Source organism: Gopherus flavomarginatus, chromosome 8 (genome assembly GCF_025201925.1).
Source record: "Gopherus flavomarginatus isolate rGopFla2 chromosome 8, rGopFla2.mat.asm, whole genome shotgun sequence".
Classification (NCBI taxonomy): Eukaryota; Metazoa; Chordata; order Testudines; family Testudinidae; genus Gopherus; species Gopherus flavomarginatus.
The window spans coordinates 65688917-65712460 of record NC_066624.1 but is presented as its reverse complement, the minus strand read 5'-3'; the positions used below and the strand labels follow the sequence as shown (position 1 = coordinate 65712460).

The window sequence follows — 23544 nt, the reverse complement described above, 5'->3', positions numbered from 1 at the left end:
GCACTTTGGATCCAGTACTGTGCGCTCTCAGACTGGAGAGAGAGGACCCTTTAGGGAAAGGAGAAGAGGCTTTCCACAGACCAGAGCTTTGGCAGCAGTGTGGTTCACGTGTTGCCTAATCACTGACACCACCAGTGCCCAGAGAAGAGGATGGTCTCCTCAATCCCGTCCCCAAGCTGAGTGAGTAGTACAGCTGCACGTTGTGATTCCCTGGAGGGCGCAGCTGCCTTAGTGCGTGCCATAAAGCTGACATATGTGCTGTAACCCCAAGCCATTTTGGTGGCCCTTATGTCAGAGTTCACCACACTATGCGTTATAGGGTCTCGGATCACGCTACATAATACATAACACACTGAATGAAAGAATTAGAACAGAAGGCTGCCCTCACCCTCAAATGAACCTCCACCTACTGTCCCACATTGTCCAAATAGACCCAATGGAACCTATGTCACACAGGACTCAAATCCATAGACAGGACTGTGCATTGTATGCTAGTGCTTGGCAGGGAGAGCTTTTGACTCCCATGAAGGTTTAGCTGTGTAGGCCAGTCCAACCTCACTGTACTACATACAGTAGTACAAAGACCATCTCAGGTCAAATGTACTTGTACACTGGAGTAGGAGTGTGACACTTCAACATGTACTTGTGTGTAGGATCAGGGAGAAATTATGGAACCCAGGACACCCACCCTTTACTTGAGGAACTACCAGGTAGTTCAAGCTCTTAATACAATGCCCTTTGGCCATTGTAGAGAGCAGAGGCAGCTCCACGCACCAGAACGCCAAGCACGTGCTTTGGGGCGGCAAGCCACTGGTGGCGCTCGCCGGTCGCTGCGAGGGCGGCAGGCAGGCTGCCTTCAGCGGCTTGCCTGCGGAGGGTCCGCTAGTCCTGCAGCTTTGGCAGACCTCCTGCAGGCGTGCCTGTGAGAGGTCCGCCAAAGCCATGGGACCAGCGGCCCCCCCACAGGTAAGCCGCCGAAGGCAGCCTGCCTGCTGTGCTTGGGGTGGCAAAATGCCTAGAGCCACCCCTGGTAGAGAGGGCAGGAGCACTGGATCATTTTTTAAGAGCGGTTAGACAAACACCTCTCAGGGATGGTCTAGATAATATTTAGTCCTACCATGAATGCAAGGGACTGAACTAGGTGACCTCTCGAGGTCCCTTCCAGTCCTATGATTCTATGATCATGGATCAAAGCCAAATTCCCAAGAGAAAAAAGAACGGTCACTGACCTTCTGTAACTTGTTCTTTGGTGACCTTCTAAGAAAGAAGTAGTAGAGGGCATGACACTAGAGGTTTGAATGGAGGGCCTGTGAGCCTTGACAAGACCAGGTTTAAGTCTCTTGTAAGGATCGGCTCATGAACCTGAGGGTAGTCTCTCTCCAACCCTTGAGAAATTAGACCACCATCTGATGAGAACACTGACCTGCTGTTCACTGGTGGGTTAAAGGCAGAGACTGCTGCTACGTGCACCTTGAAAGATGCAAGACCCAAACCTTGCTGCTTTAGATAGAGCAAGCAGTCCAAGATAGCCTGCAGGGAAGAATTAACCACAGAGACCTGGTTGAGATGCCCATCTCAAGCATTTCTATTTGGTCACGTAGGTAGCCCTAGCAGACTGTTTCCTACAACCTAGCCAGACCTGTCATGTAACATCCATGCTGTCAGGTGAAAGTAAATGAGGTTCATGTGGAGCACAGATTCAGTACAGCTTCAATGGCTGTAGTCTTGCGAGATCAGGTCCAGATGGGCACTGGAGTGGACGAGAGGATGCTATTGATAGATCCAGTACTGTTCCAAACCAATGTTGGTGTAGCCAAGCCAGAGCTATAAAACTCTGCTTGATTTTCATGTCTTTGTGTACCAGAGGAACAGGGGGAAAAGCACAGACCAGGGGCCCTGAACATGGAAGCAGGAAGGCATCAGAGATGGAGCCAGGACTGTGTCTGTACAACAAGCAAAACTGATGGCACTTCCTGTTCTGCTTGGTGGTGAACAGATCCCCACCTTTGGAAGATGAACCTGGCGATCTCAGAGTCAAGGGACCACTCGCGGTGAGAGGAAAAGGATCAGCTGAGGTGATCCGCCAGTGCATCCTGGGAGAAGTTGTGATGCCGTGAGGTGAATGGAGTTCTTCATGCAGAATTCTCACAGACAGATGACCTCCTGACACAGGGCCAAGGATCGAGCACCTCCCTGTTTGTTGATATAGAACATGGCCATGGTATTTTGTCTGTCAGAACTTGCACCGCCTTACCTTTGATCTGGGGGGAGGAACACTTGGCAGGCTAAGTTTACAGTCCTGAATTTCCTGATGATCATGTGCAGGGAGAGTTACTCTTGGGACCGTAAGCCCTGAGTCAGTTGAGGTGGGCTCCTCAGCCTAGGTCTGACACATCCAAAACTAGGGATACTGACAACTGAGGGGTATGCCCATCATTACCGGCTTCAGGTCCTTCCACCAATCCAGGGAGGTGAGGCCTTAGGGAGGAACAGTGAGCACCGAGTCCAAGTGGTTTCTGTTCGGGAAGTAGCCACGTCTATAGGGGCCTGAGGCTTAACCCTGCATGCCAAATCACGTAAGTACATGTGGCCATGTACCCTAGAAGCTTCAGGCAAACTCAGGCAGTCATAATGGGGTGTACCCTGACCTTGGATATCAGGTCCAACAGTCTGGAATTGAGCCTCCGGAAGGAAGGCTCTGGCCTGGGTTGAATTGAGCAGCACCCCAATGAATTCTATTCTCTGAACTGGAACAAGAGTCAACTTTTGCTCATTTAATCAATAGGCCCAGCACCCAGAAGGTGACTTGGACCATGCTGATGCTGTTCCACATGCGAGTCTCTGACTGACCTTTGATCAGCCAGTTGTTGAGGTACAGGTAGACCTGTACATCTCACCATCTGAGGAAGGCTGCTGTACTACTGCCATATGCTTCATAAAACCCGAGGGGTTGCAGACAGGTCTAAAGGAAGAGCAGTGAACTGGTAGTGGCATTGTTTCACAATAAATCTGAGAAATCTTATGTGGCCAAGAGAGACAAATGTGAAAGTATGCATCCTTGAAGTCGATGGCAGCTTACCAGTTCCCTGGATCCAGGGAGGGAATGATGGAGGCCAGGGAGACCATGTGGAACCTCAGTTTCTTGAGAAACCTGCTGCGACAATGCAGGTCCAGAATATGCCAGAGGCCTCCCTTGGCCTTTGGGATTAAGAAATGTGTGAATAGAGCCCCTTTCCTCTCAAGTCTTGAGGAACTTCCACCACAGCCCCCATGCATGGGAGGGACCGCAACTCCTGGGTGAAGAGTTGCTTATGAAAAGGGTCCCTGAAGAGGGATTGAGATGCAGGGTGGGAGGGAGGGGGTGGATAAAAGCTGTAGGGTATTGCCCATTGTCACTGTATTTAGCATGCAGTGATCTGATGTTATGCGGGAGAATGCCGGGCTGAAGTGGGATAAACAGTCCAAAAAACAAAGGGGAGGCAGGATCTGAAGCGGGAACTGGTATAGCACCCTGAGGCGCACCTTCAAAAGGCCAGCTTGAACCCACCAGAAAACCTATGAGACCCTGGCTGGGGCGAGCGGGGCACAGCTGCGGAGCGGTCGGCGGCGGCCCGGAGCTGCGGGAAGAGGTGAACAGGACTGGCTGGTGCTGTTTGTAACCTCTCCCCTTCCTTTTGTAGGGCTCCTATCTTGGAGGTGGTGCTGATAAATGAAGTGGCTGTTGGAGCCTGAAGTGCTTCCTGGAAGCAGACAGAGCGTACAGGCCCAGCGACCTGAAGGTGGGTCTAAAGTCCTACAGGCCATGAAGCCTCGATGTTTGTCTGCTCTGAGGAATTTTCAAAGGGGGATTCCTGGATGGATTATTGGACCTTGTGAGGTAGCCCTGAGGACTGGAGCCAAGAACAACGCCTCATGGTGACAACAAAGGCCATTGTCCTCTCTGTTACATCAGCTGCAAACAAAGCTACGTGGAAAAAAGGTCCTGGCCACATTCTGACCCTCCTCCAAGAGGGAAGTGAGTTCTGCCTCCAATCCTGAGGCAGAAAAAGTGTGAACTTGGACAAGGAGTCCCACAGATTGTAATTGTATCTCCTCAGCAAAACATGCTGATTAGCTATCAACTGCATATCTCCACTCATTGAATAAACCTCTCCCTCAACAGATCCAGGTTTTTTGGCATCTTTTTGTTTGAAGCACTCATCTGGCCCTGCCTGTCCCTTTTGTGAGCCGCTGACACAACGAGGCTCACAATCTTTTGTTCTTAAACGAGGTATGCGTGCACACATGAGTACAGGTACTCAAATCCACTTGCTGACACACAATGTTTCTTTTCTGCCCTCTTTGAGGTGGGGGGCAGAGGAGGGGTTGCCACAGGGCCTTGACCGGACCCATTATAGCCTCATTAATGGGTAAGACCACTTTGGAGGGAGCTGCTGTAGCCAGAAGGCTGTGGGATGTTTCCTTAAGCGCCTCAATTTCCAGCCACAGGATAGCTGCTATCCATGTCAGAAGGTCCTGATGGGCCCTGGAATCATCTTGCAGAAGTGAACTACTGGGCCCTGAGATGGCCTCGTCTGGAGCACGAGGCAGTGACAGGAGCCACAACCTGAAAGTCAGTACCAGGGTTGGTACTGGAGTCAGGGCCTGACGCTGAGCAGGAAGGGGAGATAACCCACCTCTTGGAAAACTCTGAGTAGGATCAATGGGGGGAAAGGCTCAATACTGGGGCGGAAGACCCAAAGGTTGCAGTATGCCCATTACATAGGCCTTTGACCTGTTGGTTAGTGGGGGACCTGCACCGAGGTCCTGTGACACATAGGCTGGGTACCTTAGGCTTCACATAGGGTTCCCTTTCGAATTCAGATGAAGAGTCCTCCCTCGGTGACCACAGTGTAGCGGTACCCCTCTCTGCCTTCACACGGTGTTGAGGGTCCAGGGACCAGCGGTAGACTGGAGACGGTTGTGATGATGGGATCAGGGCTGGCTTGTCCCTAGAAGGTGCTGTTGGTGCCAGGAAGGAGTTCGACACTCCCTGCTCCTAGTCACTGGAGCTGGCAGCTGTCTCATCGGCATCGGGGGGACTGGTAGTGATAGTAAATCTGTGGTTGCAGAGAGAGTCTCTGGGGTCAAAGAGGTTTCCGGGTGTCAGCAGAGGGTGCAGCACCAGACAACACTCTGGACAGAGTTGATGGTGCCACCGTGGGGTGGAAGAGTGGCCCTGAATCAGTTGCACTGCACTGTCTTCCCACTGCTTGCCATTTTTCTGCACCAGTGAGTGCCCTCTGCCGGTGCACTGCTTTTTTTGTTTCTTTCTCAGCATTGGAGATGGTGAACAGTGCCAGAAACAGCACGGTAGCAGAGCAGCACTTCACACTGAAGCGCTTGGTGCAGAATCAGATTGGCTTAGCTCTGAGGCTGGTCTGAGAGTGATTTCCATTACGATAACCTTGAACCTTATTTCATGGTCCTTTTTAGCACGCCATCTAAAGTCCTGGCAATTTTGGCACTTGTGCCTCACATCAGTTTCTCCTGAGCACTTCAAGCAACTGGAATGCGGGTCACTCACGAGCATAGGTTTGCCACAGGAGGCACAAGGTTTGAAGCCCTAGGACCAGGGCTCCTGGGGCGAACAGAGTCCCTCAATGATAGTCCTGAACACTAGCTACAATATCTATGTTTAAAAACAACAAAGAATTAGAGTCCAAAAACCACTGGGAAGAAGCCTTGCCGAAGCAAGAGTGGTTGTTCCAGCTATTGTCACGGGCGATAAGAAGGAACTGAGAGGGTGCGTGGCCAGTGGTGCCCCTTATACCTGTGCATAAGCACGTGACTCCAGGGGGCACTAGAGCTGCCTGACAGATACCACTGAGGGGAAAATCTCCAGCAATGGTTCACACACACCTAACGTGGAATGGACAAGAGCAAGCACTCAAAGAACTACTCAGTTATCCATATTAGAAAAGAGAATGTCTTCTAACTGACATTTCTGCCTCATATACTGATAGTGGGATGCAAAAAGATTAGGGATTTTTTTGGTTGTTCTGGGGGAGGGGAGTTAATGTTTGTCCAGCTCTAGTGTTAAATCACTACTCAGGATTCTCTAGAACATGGAGAAGTCTTGGGACTGCATCACAACTTTAACACTGCCACCTTGCTAGGCTATCATTTGGACAGAAGGAGGTTTTCTTCTATTCTGTCCATTAAGAATACAGGAAATTTGTTATAGCAAAGGTCCTTCAGTGGTCACAATAGAGCTATACCCTGTCCCACTCAAGGAGAATTTAAAGAGAGAGAGAGAGAGAGAAGTGCCTATGCAGCAACTCATTCTAAAACCCTTACAGGAGCACTTAACTAGAAATGTTTAAGGTACCAAGAGGTACCTGACCAGTCTGCCTGCCAGGTTATTTAAACTGTAAAAATCAGCTTTTTTCTGAGCAGCACACTTTTCTTCCCCCAAAAGGAATTAAATGATCTTCTACAAGGCTCAAACTTCCCAACAGTGCACCCATGTTCAGTTGAAGAAACTCACATCTATGTTGTAATCCTCTGAATCCAGGATTTATGATGCAAACACTAATACGTGCAACATTAAAGTACTGCTGTAATTAGGTCTCACCATTGTGCTCTCAGCTATTTTGTAGCCTAACTACTGGCTTTCACACAGATTCACCCCTGTGGACAGGAGCTGCACCAGGCCCTATTGCACCACTGAAGTCCAGCATGGAGGGGTTAAGTGACATGTGGGAGCATGTATGCTCCCTCCCTAAGGAGAGATTTCGAACACACCAAATGTTAAAGGAGGTTCAGTTCTGTATTTCCTCAAATCGGACAGGATTTGTCTGTTCCAGTGTAGAGATCACACTCTTCCACTAGAGGACAGCAGCATCTCAGTCTGTCCGCAATCTCAGTCGGTTCCTTTTCCTTTTCCTTTCATCACTAATGCATCAGGGAAAACAGAATTGTTTACGATTTCGAGGACAATTACTGAGCAGCTGATGGAGGTGCAGCAGTTTGAGAGTAGGATGGGCAGGATAACTACAGTTCTGGCTATTCTCTACCACAGCATCCAAGTTTAGCAGGAGAAGATTTACGCAATAACCCTGTAAGCTTGGTGTGCTTATTAAGGTGGATCATACAGAAGGCAAGCTGTTTTATGGGGAAGCTTCCTACCCTCTCCAAACAAAATTTAAAATTAGGTGAGGTTTAGCTGAATGGGTAGATCAGCCAACTCAAAAACTTAAAGACCTCCTTCCATTCTATTCAAATTGGTTTTGTCCTCTCCTCCCTCCACCAAACAATCCAGATATCGCTTTGGATCTTTGTTACAGCCTGAACCTCTGGTTGTACTAGTATTAGTCAGCTGTTCCTCCTCGCTATTCCAACCCCACCCTTGAAAGCCAAACTTCCTGGCATCCAAAAGTCTACTGAAAACAAAGCAGCCCTGAAGTCTGTTGCAAATGCAGTCTGGTGAAGGGTAGGTTAGTGCCTGGAAACACCCAGCCATGACCAATCACAAGGACATGTGTGCATGACTCACTCTGAAACAGGGGAATCAGGCAGCATTCTTCTTATGGAAGATAGGCTGTTACAGCAGGGAAAATACGCTGTTTTACTAGCTACTTCAGCCAATAAAAGGCTTGTGGGACTTACTCACCCAGAAAGAAAAAGTTGGAAACATGGATTATGGTGACCACTTGCCAGCTGCTGAGGTAGAGGAGAGGCAAAGTGCATAATACCAGAATTTTTAAAGACTCCGCTGAGAAGCACAGAGAGCAGGGTACACAGTTCCAACCCCATGATCTTGGACACGAATGCTCTCTGTGATTCTTAGTGACCCAGCACATACACTCCTCCTCTGTCAAAAAGTCATACTGCAGTTATACAAATCCAGACAGAGTAGAGAGTGCCTGCTGACCTGCAAAATGACAGCAACATGGCTACCGTAATCCTTGCCTGGTATGTACAGCATAAACCTTGAGACATGAGAAGAGGTATTTAATAAACTGAAGTGGAGAGGCACTGGTCCTTTGTCAGGGTTCCTTCCCCACTCTGAACTCTAGGGTATAGGTGTGGGGACCCACATGAAAGCCCCCTAAGTTTACTTCTACCAACTTAGGTTAAAAGCTGGTACCCTGCCACCACCAAGTGATTTAACAAGAAACAGGGGAAGGACCACTTGGAGTTCCTCTTCCCCCAAAATATCCCCCCAACCCCTTACACCCCCTTTCCTGGGAAGGCTTGAGAATAATATCCTAACCAACTGGTTACAAAGTGATCAAAGACCCAAACCCCTGGGTCTTTGGACAATGGAAAAAATCAGTCAGGTTCTTAAAAGAAGGATTTTATTAAAAGGAAAATCTAAAAATCATCTCTGTAAAATCAGGATGGAAAATAACTTTACAGGGTAATCAGATTCAAAGAGCCCAGAGGAACCCCCTCTAGCCTTAGTTTCAAAGTTACAACAAAACAGGGATGAACCTCCCTAATGCAAAGGTAAAATTCACAAGCTGAGAAAACAAAGAAACTAATACACCTTGCCTGGCTGTTACTTACAAGTTTGAAATATGAGAGACTTGTTCAGAAAGATTTGGAGAACACAGATTGATGTCCAGTCCCTCTTAGTCACAAGAGCGAACACCACCAAAACAAAGAGCATAAATAAAAGCCTTCCCCCCACCCCCCCAGGATTTGAAAGTATCTTGTCCCCTTATTGGTCCTTTGGCTCAGGTGTCAGTCAGGTTACCTGAGCTTCTTAACCCTTTACAGGTAAAAGGATTTTGGTGCCTCTGGCCAGGAGGGATTTTATAGAATTGTATACGGAGGGTTGTTATCCTTCCCTTTATAGTTATGACATCCTTGAAGCAATCTCTGCACAGCTGGACACAAACAGTGCCCCAGGAAAGCTGTGACTTACATGAACCCAGATGGCAATCATGCGAGTTGGGTCAAAGATTGAACATTTTACTAGTACAGGCACAGTGATGCTAAAACGGATTTTACTGATGCTAGATATGGATAGAGTTAAGTATTACTGTTACAGCTATTAGCTGTTCTTTCCTTTGGTGGGTGGGAGTTTGAGCCTAGGCATTCTAGAGTAGTTATGCTTCTCTTTTTAAGCATAAGCTGTTTAACTTGAGTCTTAAAGAGGAACTTTGTGGGGTTAATTGAGAACATATTTATGGACTCTTGACAAAGGTCATAGTACAAGTCAATTTTATTAATGAACATGCCAGTCAGGTGCAATAGGAAGCCAGCGTAATACAAGAAGAGTCGTTTACAGGCTATTGAGGTAAGCAATTCACATCACAGGGATTACAGTTTCTTCTGCTCTGGTGCAGAGGTTGAGCGCTGTGGGAACACATAGGAATAGGATGACCAGATAGCAACTGTGAAAAAATGGGACAGGGGGTGGAGGGTAATGGGCGCGTATATAAGAAACAGTCCCAAAAAACAGGACTGTCCCTTTAAAAATGAAACATCTGGTCACCCTACATAGGTGGGAGTAGATGATTAGCAGCCACGGACTCCCACATAACACATGCTGTTGTCCAGTGCAAGTGGTACACAGTGAATAGATGCAGGGGGCTTCTGCTGAAATCACAGCTAGTTGCTCTAAATACATTCTCATGGAACTTCTGCTCCTGTAGCCTCTCCTGCTCTAGAATTGCCTTGGTACAGTAATAGTCACTGAATTAGAAATAATAAATCAACAATTGTGTTCAGTTTCCAGTTCTAATACCTTCCCACTCCCCAGTATCAGCACCCTGTAAGAATATAAGCCACTTTCTTCCAAGATAAAGTGGGAAGGAATTGGATTTTTTGGGCAGGATAGGTGCAGTTTGCAGCAGCTTCCAAAGGTTACCTGTTGCAGACTAATAGGACCTTAGGAACAGTATCCTGAGGGTTTCCAGCAAGAGCAAGTCAAGAGGGGCCGTTGAAGGCGTAGCAAGGCTGAGAAAATTTGTATTGGTTATTCTCAATTGTCTGAGGATGCTTTGCGGCTGGAAAGGCACAGGGTCCCTACATGTTGGCACAGCTAAAGTAGACAGAGACAGACACAGACAGACACACACACACACTCTCCACCCCAACTGTTAAACTAGAACACTGGTTTTAGCCAAGGTTTGCCAAGATTACTCCAAAGAACCAAGGGAAAATTATGGGTAACATATTAACATGGTTCCTTTCCATCTATTTGTTGGCTGTCAGCAGAAGAGAAGCATAGTTGGACAAAGCAACAATTGATTCCACCTCACTTGCTAGTGGGAGATATAGAGCAATTTGCTACCAGATAATGCTTATGAGTTATACAGAAAGGCAGAATCAAGTGCATTTGCAGCTAGGTAAGGGCAGATAGCTAAGTAGGTATCCTGGTCCAGGGCATGAACAGAAAGCGTAGCATATATGCTGAGGCCCATTTTCCCAATGTGTAGTTTATTACAGTAAGATTTAAGAGAGCCTCTTATTTAAGAATTTCACTGCTTAGTCATCATTTTGCATCTGCCTACAAGACGCAACAGAGCCAGCTGCTGTGCACAGTATTTAAAGTCTTGACAGAAATCTCCCAGAACAGTCTTTAAGACTGAACACAGAGGGGGCTGCTGAAGCCAGCAGCGTTTGGGGAAGCTGGAACAGGTGGGAGGAGCACAAGGGCGACTCTAGACATTTTGCCGCCCCAAGCACGGCAGCATGCCGCGGGGGGCGCTCTGCCGGTCACCAGTCCACCGGAGCCGCGGGACCAGCGGACCCTCCGCAGGCATGCCGCCTAAGGCTGCCTGCCTGCCGCCCTCCCGGCGACCGGCAGAGCGCCCCCCATGGCATGCCACCCCAAGCATGCGCTTGGCGTGCTGGGGCCTGGAGCCGCCCCTGGAGGAGCGGGAAGTAGGCAGTTGCCATTTTTGCTGTGGCAACAGTGCAAGGAGGGAGCTTACTGACTCAAGGAGGAAGAAGGGACATACACCCTCATGGGAGGCTGCATCTGTCCATTTTAATAATGGCAGTAGTATCCACATGACACTGGGAAGTTCTCTCTAGTCCACACATATGCAAAACCAGGCCCCAACAGAAAAATCAAAAAAGCAACATATACCTGTTGTAGAGGGACCCTTGCACCTCAAGCAGTCACTTTCATGATCCTGGAACTATCTGAAGAGGTCTTGTCATCCCAGCATAGTATCCATGCAGCTTCCATTTCTTGTCTTCATCCCCAGTCTCACCTGGGGCCACAGACATGGTGTTCTGCTCCACTAGATTCCTCAGTACCATCCAGAATTATCTCAGGCTCCGTCAGAGCTCCCAAAGAGAGTCCAATTTATTGTAAAATGGGCAGGCTTTTTTCCCTGCCCCAGACCTAGACTCAGAGACAGACTTTCAGCTCTTCTATTTTTCTTGCCAGAACCAGCAATACCCTGCTCTCTAACATGTTTGTATCCTTGTTCTGACATCACTGTATTCTTAAAAAGTTAAGCTGTAGCTGGTATACCCTCCTGCTCAAGAGCGTCCAGCCATCTGCTTTGGGTCAGCTGGCAGCGCACTTGCCAAGTGCATTGTTCCAAGACATGATCACAGTTCCAACACGCCACTTTTCAGTGAGCACAAGTGGATGCTGGTGAGAAAGTAGCATGCAGTGGGATGTGTTTAGGTGAGGGGCTTCCGGAAAGCCTCACCTCCTATGCCAGATAGACAGAGTACTTAAGCAATGACTGGTGAGAGGACTGCTTACATAGCTGAGATTAAGCCAGCATTTCCCACTTATGCTGGGATTTCATCTAGTGAAACTGACACAGTGAGTGAAGACACTGTAGTTACCCTCATTCTGAGTAAGTCTGTTCCACCAGATGATGGTAGGAACACTCGTGCATCACAGAAAATAGTGTGTGCATATATGGTCCAATAGGCATGTGCTATAAGCCAAACAGAAAAGTAGGCTGGCAGTATTTACATTTTTCTGCATTAAAGAAAACAAGGTCTTAAAAACAAATTGATTCCCTGCTTCTACCACATTAGATTTCCCTGTAGTTTCACAACACACTCAGCCTTTTCTAACCATGCACCGACGGAGACATCACCAGGCTGCTCTACATCTCAGCCATTGCCACGGAGGGATTGATGTTTTACACGAATTAGTGACCAACTAGTTTACAATGTAAACTATCAGCAATTAAATTTTTCACAATGGATATGGGGCAAACACACCCACCTGAATACAGAGACTGATGTTTAGAGTTGCTGAGCAGACTGACTTTTCAAAAGCAGTAGCTCAGATGTGCTAGCATTGAGGCACTACAATGTGACTTTAACAGCTGCGGCTTTCCTCATCTTCACTCATCTTTGTTCATATCCTTTGCCAGCCTAGCAAGCAGCTGTCTGCACTCAGTTGCTGCTGTCCTAGTCTACTCATGCCTCTTCCTACCCAGCATACTGCATCTGTTAGTGTCCAGCTGCTGCCTACCCTTTGTTCACACCTTCTTGCACAGCAGCTGCCAGAATTCCCTGGCACTTTTGAATTGAAAGTCACAAGTCCGAACAGTTGAGTGTTCAGAGTCTTGGTTGTGGAGACAACAGAAATCCCCTTTGATAAGTTATGGAGCCCTGCTCTGCCTGCTTGAGGCAGGAGGATAAGCATGACCCCTTTTAGGGGCAGAAAGGGCAGAAGAAAGCTCCCAGAAACAAGACAACTCCTTGCAACTGATCAACACCTGCAACAGCATCCTAAAAAAAGGACAGCTATAAGTATATTGGATGACACTGTTGCTCAAGTCAACACTAATTTTTTAACTGCTAAATCATTAGGCTTCAGTTATCCTCAGTCAAAAGTAAAAACTGTTCCCATCCAGCTCAGAGCTGTGATAAGTGTATTAAACTGCATTAGACACAGGGTTTGGAATAGAGATCAACAAGCTTGCAGACATACTCGTTGACAAATATTTCAAAATAAATTACCAAAATAATTGAAACTGGCATGATTATATTGGGTTATTTTGACAAATAAAATATGCAGAATTTTAAAATATTGTGCACAGAATTAATTTTTTGGCACATAATTCCCCGTGAATAATGAGTTGCATTTTGTCATTCAGTTACACCGTGCTTCATGCAACAGAGCCTGCCTACTTCTCTCCCCTGCTGATTGCCCTTCCACTACCACATAGCCTATCGCGCTATCTCAGGCTTAGAAGAAATCTTGTCCAGGTTAGAAGGAGGAAGGAAGATCTAACACAGCCCAATTCAGAGAAAGGATGCACCGGTAGTGTTCCACATTGCTATTGCCTGGCTATGCAGCCCCACATTAGATACTTCTTTGCTGATTCTTACCTCACGGAAGCTGAGCTTGCCATCAAAATCCTCATCAACTTCCTTGATCATGTTTTTCAGGCCCAGATGGGTCTGAGGAGCTCCCAGCTTCTCCATCATCAGTTTCAGCTCCATTAGGTCTATATACCCATCCTTTCCAGAGTCATACCTGAGGGGATAGAGGGTAAAAGGTCAGCAATTGTCACACCCCCTGCTACACTGACAACACAGGGAATTTTCAAAGCTTAGTTTCACAACATAGGTAAGCGATAGTCTAATTACTGACACTCTAGGCAATGTGTTCTTACCACATTCCTCTAGAGAATGAAGTGTGAAAACACACACACACACACACACACACACACACACACACACACACACACACCCTGATCCACACAGGGATATGGTGACCAAACCAGCTGTTGAAATCTGCTAAGTTTGGGGAAGTCACATGAGCCTTTGAAATTAGCTTCCTAGGATAAAAGCAGATTAGTCTGTAGGGAAAAATGCAGAAGTGACTTTGGAGCAACTGTGCCAGAAATATGAAGAGAGGAGGAGGGAGGAACCCACACCACCACCACCAGACTTTAGGCCCTTGCCCATTGGTAATGTAAACGAACACTTCACCATGCCTGCAAAATGCATATCAATCCATGCATTCTTACAACTCAATGCTCTACACCATGCACAAGTGTACGAGAGGATTCAAATCAATAGTGTATGCCAGGCACGTATCAGAGAGCTACCCAAAGCCACGCCTAGAAGTGTCTATTCCAGCAAAGGTCTTTCACACTACTTTAGAATTTAAAAAAAAAAAAAACAGGACTGTCACTCAACCAACAGGAAGCCAAAACACTCTGGCACAGCTATTTTACCATTTGAAGGGCTCCCTGTAACAGAGATGCTATATCATTTAAGAACACTGATTCTGTAATAAATTTTATGAACACTGTGTGTGACCTGGTCAATAAAGTTACCGTATAGTAAGAGTTAAGACTTTTCTGTATGAATGTACTGAGCCAGCTTACTAGGTGACTATTGGGAAGACCATCAGGGAAACAAGAGGAGAGCTATAGCTACACAACCTCTCAAATACTTGGGGGGCAATTACAGCACAGTGGCCTACTTTCAGGCTCCAACTGGAAGTTATACAGCTGTTTTGCCAGCATTGGGAACTAACAGATCAAAGGGCTATAAACAGTTCGGAAGTGGACTTGTTCTCTGAGAAGAGAGGTCAAAGGACAGAACAAGATTTAAAGTGACACTCTAGTGCTGGGGAAAAGAGAGAACTGTTTTGTCAATGAAGGGAAGAGACTGGTCACCCAGACCCTAACAGTTTTGGGAGTCCATAGGAAGCTTAAACCTACCAGAAGCCTGATGGTTGTGGGAGATGGGGAGGCACCTGGTAAGGTAGACGTGTGTACACTCTGTTTATTTTTTTTATAAGATCTTTTCTCTGAAACAGTTTTGTTCAAAATACATACTTTGGTCATTCTCTTAACCACTGATCCTGGAGTGAACAGAACTGCAGGTATTGAAGAAAAAGTCAGGCCTACTGAGGTCATCATGGTTAGCACCAAGAGAGTGCAACTCAAGGCTTGGTCCGAGAGTTGAAGAATCACAGGATTCTTCCTCTAGAAAGGAGCTGGTTAGGGCCCCCTGATCCGAGAAGAGGTATACCACAAAGAGACCAGGAGGGAGGGGAGGAGCAGATAGCCCATGTAGCAGAGTGGTCCCCTGCTCCTGCCCTGAAGGGCTAGAAACAGCCCAGGAGAGGGCTGTGGCTGGGGGAAGAAGCCTGGGCTGATTGGGGAAAGTAGGCTCAGCTGCGGCCATGCCCCAATCAGGCCCAGCTGGCCCCTATAAGAGGCTAGGAGCCAGAAGCCCAAGCAGTCTTCCTCTGCCTGTAGAGGGAGAATGGGCCTGGCTGCAGGGAGCTAAAGACAGAGAACCTGAGTGGAGCAGGGCTGGGGACAGGCTGAGGAGCTCCAGCCTGGAAAGCCCCAGGCTGTGGCCTAGTACTGGGCTAAAAGGTACTGGGGGTTGCAGAGGGCAGCCCAGGGGTAGGCCAAGACAGCAGGTCCAAACCCTCCTTGCCAGTGATGAGTAGGCTGATACTGCAGTCTGCCCCAGGGCCTGGGGCTAGACGATGACTGGCAGTAGCCTTATACTGAGGCGAGGTGGGGATAGTGGGTTGGGGGTTCCCCAGGAAGGGAGACTCAGATTGTTTGGGTACTGCCAAGGAGCAGCACCCCAGTTAAAGGGGCACCGGGGTCCAGGGAGGGACACGGGTCCAGAGGACAGGCAGATCACCAGCCTGCAGAGGGCGCTCCGGCGCTGAATCGAGCTAATTCCCAGAACAGACCAGCAGGAGGCGCCGCAGGGGTGAGTCTGCATGTCTACAGCACAGTAACTGTGACACTCACTAATGGGGGGCCAGTAGGAACTTTTAGGGTGAGGAGAGAGGTGAGATTCTGCTCCTTATGCAGAATAAAGAATCACTTTAGGAATGCACAGGGATCCAGAAATGGGAGTCTGCTGCAGGGTATCTGGCAAGTTAAAGGAAAGAAGTATGGGGCAATCTATTGACTTTCAAAGGTCTGTCATAAACAGATTGAAGGTAGCAGCTGTGGGCAATAAACTGAAGACAAGCAGCTCTTGGTGCAGACACAGACTGCTGTAGGCTAAACTGTTACTTCCTAGATTCTGAAACAGAAGAGAGCCCTTCACTGTTAAATTTCACGTCAGCAAAACTGCCGTTAACCATAAGTCAGCAGATATCCCAGTTAAGAAGGAAGCAGCAAGATGAAATCTAAGACATTACATGGACATACTATGCTGGTCGGATCTTTAAATTAAAAAAAAAAAGTTGATTTTCTGGCAGCATGTGCTACACCAAGTCTTTTACAGTAGTGCCTTTTCGTGCTTTGCTGTGGGCTTCAGGCATGTGCTCACAGGGCTTTTACTCTTCCTTTAAAGAGGAACAGCACTGAGGAGTCTTCAGTGGTAGAAGCCAATGGATTTAAAGTGTTAATAGATGAACATAAGACTTTTGATAATTGAAGTGACTTAGGATCACACAGATTCCCCACTGGTCTTCTTCCTTATACCTAGAGGTCCACATTTACTCCAGGAGAGAGGGAGAGGAGAAGAAAGTGCATTGTAATTAAGGCAAAAGGGGTGATGAGTGAATTGGAGCCGAGAAACCAAAGAAAGGAGCTCTAATGCTCAATGAATAAGGAAAGGATCTCTGCCAGTTGCAGCACTGGCTGGCTGACAAGAGCACAGCATCACTCTGAACAGGGATTCAGTGTGTAACTTAGATAAGAAACCACAGCAGAATGGCAGGAGCTGGGTTAGTTTCCCAAGTGGAAGGAAGGGGGGCGGAGGGAGAAGTCTGACTGAGGGCAAGCAACACTACTGTACATCCCATTTTTTTCTTTTACCCTATACTCTTCCCCCTAATTCATTCTCAGCTTCACTCCCTTCAAACATTTCAGAATTCTTAAGTTTGTTCAATACTTTTGATGGCTTCAGAAAGAAAGTCACAGTGACAGCTTTTAAGCTTTCCTCTTCAGTCAGAGCAAGTCAAATCTTCCCATCCTTCACGTTTCACTCACCATGAGTTACGTTAAAACAAAAAATAGCCTTCCCAGACTTTAAGAGCAACATAATCACAGTTCCCTTAGAAGAAGCTCGGTCCAATTAAGAAACTTACATAATTAGAAAAGAAGCTGCATTAGAAATGAGCATGAACAAAGCTGCTGGTCTCTCAGCTGTTGCATGGAGTGAGCAGAGTGAGGTGGAGGTACAATCAGTACTGTCCTCCCACCCACAAGAATGAATACACACAGGGGAAAATGGAGAATGCTGCTTCTCCAATGGCTGGGATGGCTTCAAAGTTTGTCAGAACACTAAGTGCCAGGGGCTGCTATGGAGCTTTCCTCCTTTTCCCATTGTGGATCCAGGGATGGCACCCTAAAAGGAATCCCCAGTGCCCTCCCCTTTTCCAGCAGCTTAAAAGGGGGAGGAGGAGGAAAGTTAGCTTGGCTTCTTGCTTGACCATCACTCTTGGCTAGTGCCCCTTCCACCAAAAAAGCTTTTAGATTGGTCTATGGCCAGTAGATTTAGGGTAAAATTTCCAGAAGCACCTAGTTACTTCGGAGCCTAAGTCACTTTTGAAAGTTTTATGCATAGTTTCCTGGCTATTATACACGTGATAAAGTTTCCACCTGCCTGGTAGCGGGTGCATGGATGGGGGCATATGATTGGTGGTGAGTGGATGCACTGGGGCTTTGTTGGTTGAAGGAAGGAGGCATGAAGGAAAATGCTGATGGGGAAGTATGGGGGTTATGTGATAATGACCAAACAGAAAGTGTCACTTTCTTCCAATGCTGAAGAAGGAATTGATTGGAATAAAGGCAAGTGAATGATACCTGAATCCCTCCCATGTCTGCTTCGCAGCAGAACCTTCCTCAAGCTCCCTCCTCACCCGTTTCCTGTCCAGATCTTATGAGAAAAAAAAAGTACATGAATCCACAGAGGTATACAGAGCTTTTTGGGAAAGGGGGCAGAAACAGAAGAAAAATAGGGAAATTGATATGGGGACTGGGGGGGGAGGAGAGAGAGAGAGAGTAAACAGACATGACAACTTAGGAAAAAAACTACAGTATGGTTCATTGCAAAAAAAAATGGAGTGGGGACAGGAAGTTTACTAATTTAACTAAATAAATATTTTCTAGTGTATTACCTGCCTTAGTATTAAGTTGTATTTTAAAAAGTGGCACAGCAATTTGATTGATATGGTAACAAAATATAGTATCCAATGGTTATTCTTTTTAAGCGCAAGGAGAGGAGGAGCATTAAGTGGCAAGGGGTCTGGTATTTCTCTGTGGCTAGAAAAAAGCATGGTATGTTTTTCAAGCCCTGACCAGAGCATCCAGTGCTGTCTCCATGACATGTATACCAGAAGACTGACTAGAAATAGGACTGGAATGAATATCTCCCATCTGGATTCCTGACATAGGACACATCACCTTTTAAAGAGGTGTCCGTTAATTCCAAGCTGAAGCAGGAGAAGGACACATGCCTAGAGTTCCTCCACTCCTCATAAAAGTGATGGACTGTGTGCAGATTCCCTAAAAGGCCTGGGATGATCTCACTCTTCAGACAACTCATTTAGCATTAGCCAATCATCTGCTGTTAGACAACATGCAAGACTCTACAGCGTTCTTCCTGCCAGGTCTGTAAATATCACTACAACAGGGAGTCGACATGTCACACTCAGTAACCTTTGCTGCTGAATGAAACATTTGTTTCCAGATTGGGGTCTTTATCCTTAGCTGGAAGGCATTTCCCAGTTTGATGAGTGCACCTGTGGTGATGGGGAATACAGTAAGTCAGCATTGGCATCCCTGATTATCATTCACACGACTCCTTAAAATGTAGGTTATATAGCTACAAAAGAAACAGATGTGCTATACATCTTGTATTGTATGCTCACTTCAGCATCATTTTAGTCTAAAAATTAGACATCCCACTACCAAAAACTCAGTTTGATTCTGGCTTCTTATTCCATGATATCAGGAGGTTAGTTTGCCAGCTATAACTGCTGCCTCTTCGTATGACAGCACTCATTTGACCCCTCAGCATGCTAAGCCAGCCTTACAGTAGAAGGACTGGCCCTGAAGGGGTTAACCAACTGTACTTGGGTCCTGGAACCATCAGACACAGCTTCATGACTCCGTCTTTCCAGCAAACAGGCAGCACAAAGCCGGGATTGTGAGAAATTAGGTCTTGTCGGTAGTGGGCTGAGATGGCAAAGTGACATTGTACCAGTAGCACAATAGGTGTTCAGTTTGCAGAGCCAGGTCCAGCCTTCAGAGCAGGGCTTTCTAAAACAGTTTAACCTCTGGATTTTCTGTAACCACTCTGCTCTCATTTCACTGAGAGTGAGGCAGGGGATAAGAACAGCTCAGGAATACAATATCAGAAAGCATTCCTGCTTACAGAGCCCTCTGAGAGCCAGCTCTGAAACACAGGAATGGTTACGAACTGTACGGTGGATTTGATAGCTGGAAAGACCCCTTCCCCAGATGGATGAGGAGTGGGGGTAGGAAAGAGAACTTGTTCTTCCAAACTTGAAAACTCGTTACACATCCTGCAGAATGAAAATTACATCCTGTGAATCCTGGACTACAAACATACCACCCACCTAAACAGGCTTAAGATAAAATAATATCTTGGTAAGGTTACTCAAGTCCTTCAGAGCCACATGGCCATGCTATTTAAGAAAGAGACGTTTGTATGATTCAACAGAGATGCATGCATCCTTGTGTTCCACTGAGGCCTCTGGTACTGCAACTAGCCTTGTGGGCACAAGTACTCAAAGTGTTAACAGGAAATACAACCCACGCAGCCACAGATGCATCTCTGTTCAGCTTGATGAACTCAGCCTTTTGAAACTGATAGTTAGAGCCCTGCATGCTTCTTGGCCCTGCTGCAGCACCATTTTGTATGCCACCGGCCCTTGTGGAATCGCCCCTATAGGGACTTCATCTAAGCTCCTTCCGGATCCCTACAACTCTCACACCAATTTTACTGCAAATTGAGTGGTGGAGCAGCCATCCACCATCTACAGAGCATTGGAGGAAGCTAGTCAATTGAGTGCCACATTGAGGAGCAGCAAAGTGGAGGTGCAGGAGAACAAGTGGGTCCTGGAGTACCTTAGAGGCAAGTGTATTTACTTGGGCATATGGAGGGGAGAGAAGAAGCTATATCAACTAGAGTGCCTGTTCTTTCAGAGCTCATGTTTGTGGGAGATGGTGATGAGGCAGTGCCCAGACACCTAGGTATTTTTAGAGGAGGAGTGGTGCCATGGAGGGACAATTTCAGAACTCACTTGTATACAGAGTTGTATTTTTCATTATAGGTTGAGCCATTTGTTAATCTTGCCGGTCCCACTGGGAGCACTCAGACCCGCAGGCAACTGATAAGCAAATCCTGCATAGTGTGCATTTGTATTGTACCAGTACAGACTCACAGCGGTGGAATGCACAATAGATAGCCTTGCTCAGAGCAAGTGCCATCCCACTGGTGTACTTGACACTCATGCATTTCTACAAGCCCTTGTGCTGACTGTTACAGACATGGGACGTTTGTGACAATGGCAGCAGTTCTAGAGTTCCATACTGTAGATAAGCTGTGGGGCAGGAGCAATGACAAGTTCTGTATCTGATTTTTGCCAGTGTAGATGCACCTGTATGGCTACACTACTCTTGCCACTTCCTCTGCTAGTCCCAGCAGGGAGACTGTAGTTCAGACAAAGCAACCAGTAGAGTCAGAGTAGAGGCCTATCAGAAAGAACAACAGATTAGCAGGGAACAAGTGCTACTCCCATGTGGGCAATTTGATGGTGCTAAAGGGAAGTAAAGGAGGAAGGAGTAAGAGTTGAGGGGTGAGAAGAGATGAGAGAAGTCTCCTATACTGAGGAAGTTTCTTATTTAGTATTGGGAGGGCAAGAGATATGCTACAGAGCCATGAGGTAATTCCCACTGCAGGGCTGAGTGTTTCTATTTACAACACGCAAAAAGAGTTTAAAACTAAATCCTTATCAGTTTAGCACTCCAGGAGCAGGTTTTATTGACATGTGGTAAGAATGCTGGAGCCTTGACATTTTCTGCTTCTACTAGGGTTAAGATGAAACAATGGGCATTTTCCCCCCAAATTTCCCTGGTGGAGACATGGCATGGATGACAGAGGATGAAGTTCAGTTCTCAGATTCATGTCTCTACGCTGTAGCGCTGGGCTGCCATTTGCCCAGGCTAGAAGATTGTGCCAAGGTGAGCTGTAAGGCTTAGACTCTCCAGAGAGTTTGTAAGAGTCCAGGAGGAATCGATTATAATGGTTAAAATAGTATTCTCATATTGTTAAAATAAAAAGCTAATTAGGTTACAGATTATAATTAGTCTGAGCTGCAGACTTCCTCGTCCCTCTGCCAAGGGAGCATACAATAGTTTTTGCAGTCACCAGAGGCCTTGTCTACACTAGCACTGGTTGGTAAGGGGTAAGTTTACAGTAAACAAGCCCTGTAGCTCCCACTGCTAAAATGGCTATGAACAATTTTGGATGACATAGGGTTCCCACCACTGTCACCCTTAGCAACAGGAAATTATAGTGGGAAAAAATTCAAGCATTGACACCCTAGGGGAAAGGGAAGGGAATGGGTGTTCGTTATTATATAACTTGCAACTGTGAGTTTGCTCCCAAGGGACATGAGAGTCTGAACAAAACCGAGTCACAACTGGGCAAGCATTAAAGACAGTTCTCTCTAGACTAGAGCCCCCCCAAAACCAGAATCATTTTGCACCTAAGTTCAGGTCAGTGTACACCAGTGATACTCAGACCGAGGCTCTTGATCCGCAAGTGGCTCTTTAATGCGCCTCCTGTGGCTCTTTGCAGCCCATGATATTAAAACACTAATTTAATTAGCAGCCAATCAGGATGCTTTTACTATATAATTAACCAATTGTCGTTGATAAAATAATACCTGGCCAGTCATCTTGCTGTGAGATTTATATAAACTAAATATTTTCCCCCATCATACTGTTTAAATATGAATACACAGTAAAATAGTAAATAGAACCATGAAGTCACACTACTGTGGCTCTTTTGGGTAATGTTGCTTGTTAATTTGGCTCCTGAACCACTGAGGTTTCAGTATCACTGGTATACACCCTCTTCCCTTCACTTCCAGGGTCTTCCAACACCTGGGTTTAACTCAGGGCTCCTGTCTGTCCCACAGTGAACCTGCACTTGAGCCATACGGTACTCAAATCATAGGAGCAGGGCCCTGAAGTTTAGGAGAATCTGCTTTTAACTACATTTGTTTAAGGAGTTTCACCTGCCAGAGGCAGCAACAGAAGCCACAGTCACGGGTGAATTCCACACAAATAAAGTTGCAGAGTGAAGCATTAAGAAGTTAGGAAGTCCCAGAATTAAGGTACTCATTGTTGACATTAATAGTGTTTGCTACAACTAAAATCTGGGGAAATCATAACTAGAGGAAACACCATTATGTCAATACTGCAGGTGCCCTTACCATGACTCATTATGGACTGGATAGACTATAGGTCTAATCTAGTATGTCAGTCCCATGTTCCTATATTAGCATTAAAATAAAAGCAGGGGAGAACCTCCTGGCCTTCTTTATGTAGCAAAAAAGCAAACTCATTTTCCCTACTTTGCAGGTCACATTTGAGAAGAGAGACCATGCGGCCTAACTTCTACTAGGGTTTTGGCAAAGAGAAATTAACATTCAGCTGGGACTGTCTTCATGATACATGAAATATTTTCCACCTAAGTTTAACAGATTAATATTCAAATACAAATTCTACATTTCACACTTACACCGAATCTCTATTTAATGGAATCATTGTTTTAAACAGCCTATATTTCAGCTCTCCAAGTTTTAACTTTTTTTAACACTGTTCCTTTGCTTATCCTGACATAGGAAGCAACCACCTACATTTCAGGTTGTCAGAGAGTTACAGCTGCTCATTATCCCTGTCTTGGATTCTCCAGTCCATGTGGATGGCAGGGCAGTTAAAACATGCACAACATTGACTTTAAAGTTGTTCAGTTGTATGGGCTGCCCTCCCTCATCTCTAGGAGATCAAGATACTCAGATTTTCCACTGTAAACACCACACACGTTATTCTGTAGTATATGCAGAACCAGAACCTGCAAAAGCAAAATCAGGCGAGGAGGCGATAGCAGCGGGGTGATGAGAGTGACGAGGACATGGACACAGTCTTCTCTCAAAGTACGGGCCCTGGCAATGTGGACATTATGGTGTTAATGGGGCAGGTTCATGCCATGGAATGCTGACTCTGGGACCGCATAGTGTTGCATGTCTGGGACGATTCCCAGTGGCTGCAAAAAACTTTCGCATGCGTAAGGGCACTTTCATGGAACTTTGACGTGCTTTCCCCTGCCCTGAAGCGCAAGAATACCAAGATGAGAGCAGCCCTCACAGTTCACAAGCAAGGGGTGATAGCCCTGTGGAAGCTTGCAATGCCAGATAGCTACCAGTCAGTCGGGCATCAATTTGGAGTGGGCAAATCTACCGTGGGGGCTGCTGTGATCCAAGTAGCCAACTCAATCAAAGAGCTGCTGATATCAAGGGTAGTGACTCTGGAAAATGTGCCAGTCATAGTGGATGGCTTTGCTGCAATGGGATTCCCTAACTGT

The 23544-nt window shown here is 46.6% G+C and overlaps 1 protein-coding gene across 1 annotated transcript in view; it reads right to left on the bottom strand.

Moving 5' to 3' along the window:
• EFHD1 (EF-hand domain family member D1) overlaps window positions 1-23544 on the bottom strand; it is a 45218-nt gene that overhangs the window by 3959 nt on the left and 17715 nt on the right. Inside the window, exon 2 of the mRNA XM_050963760.1 lies at window positions 13315-13462. Coding sequence (XP_050819717.1) covers window positions 13315-13462 — 148 coding nt within the window. The remainder of the gene's footprint in view (window positions 1-13314; window positions 13463-23544) is intronic.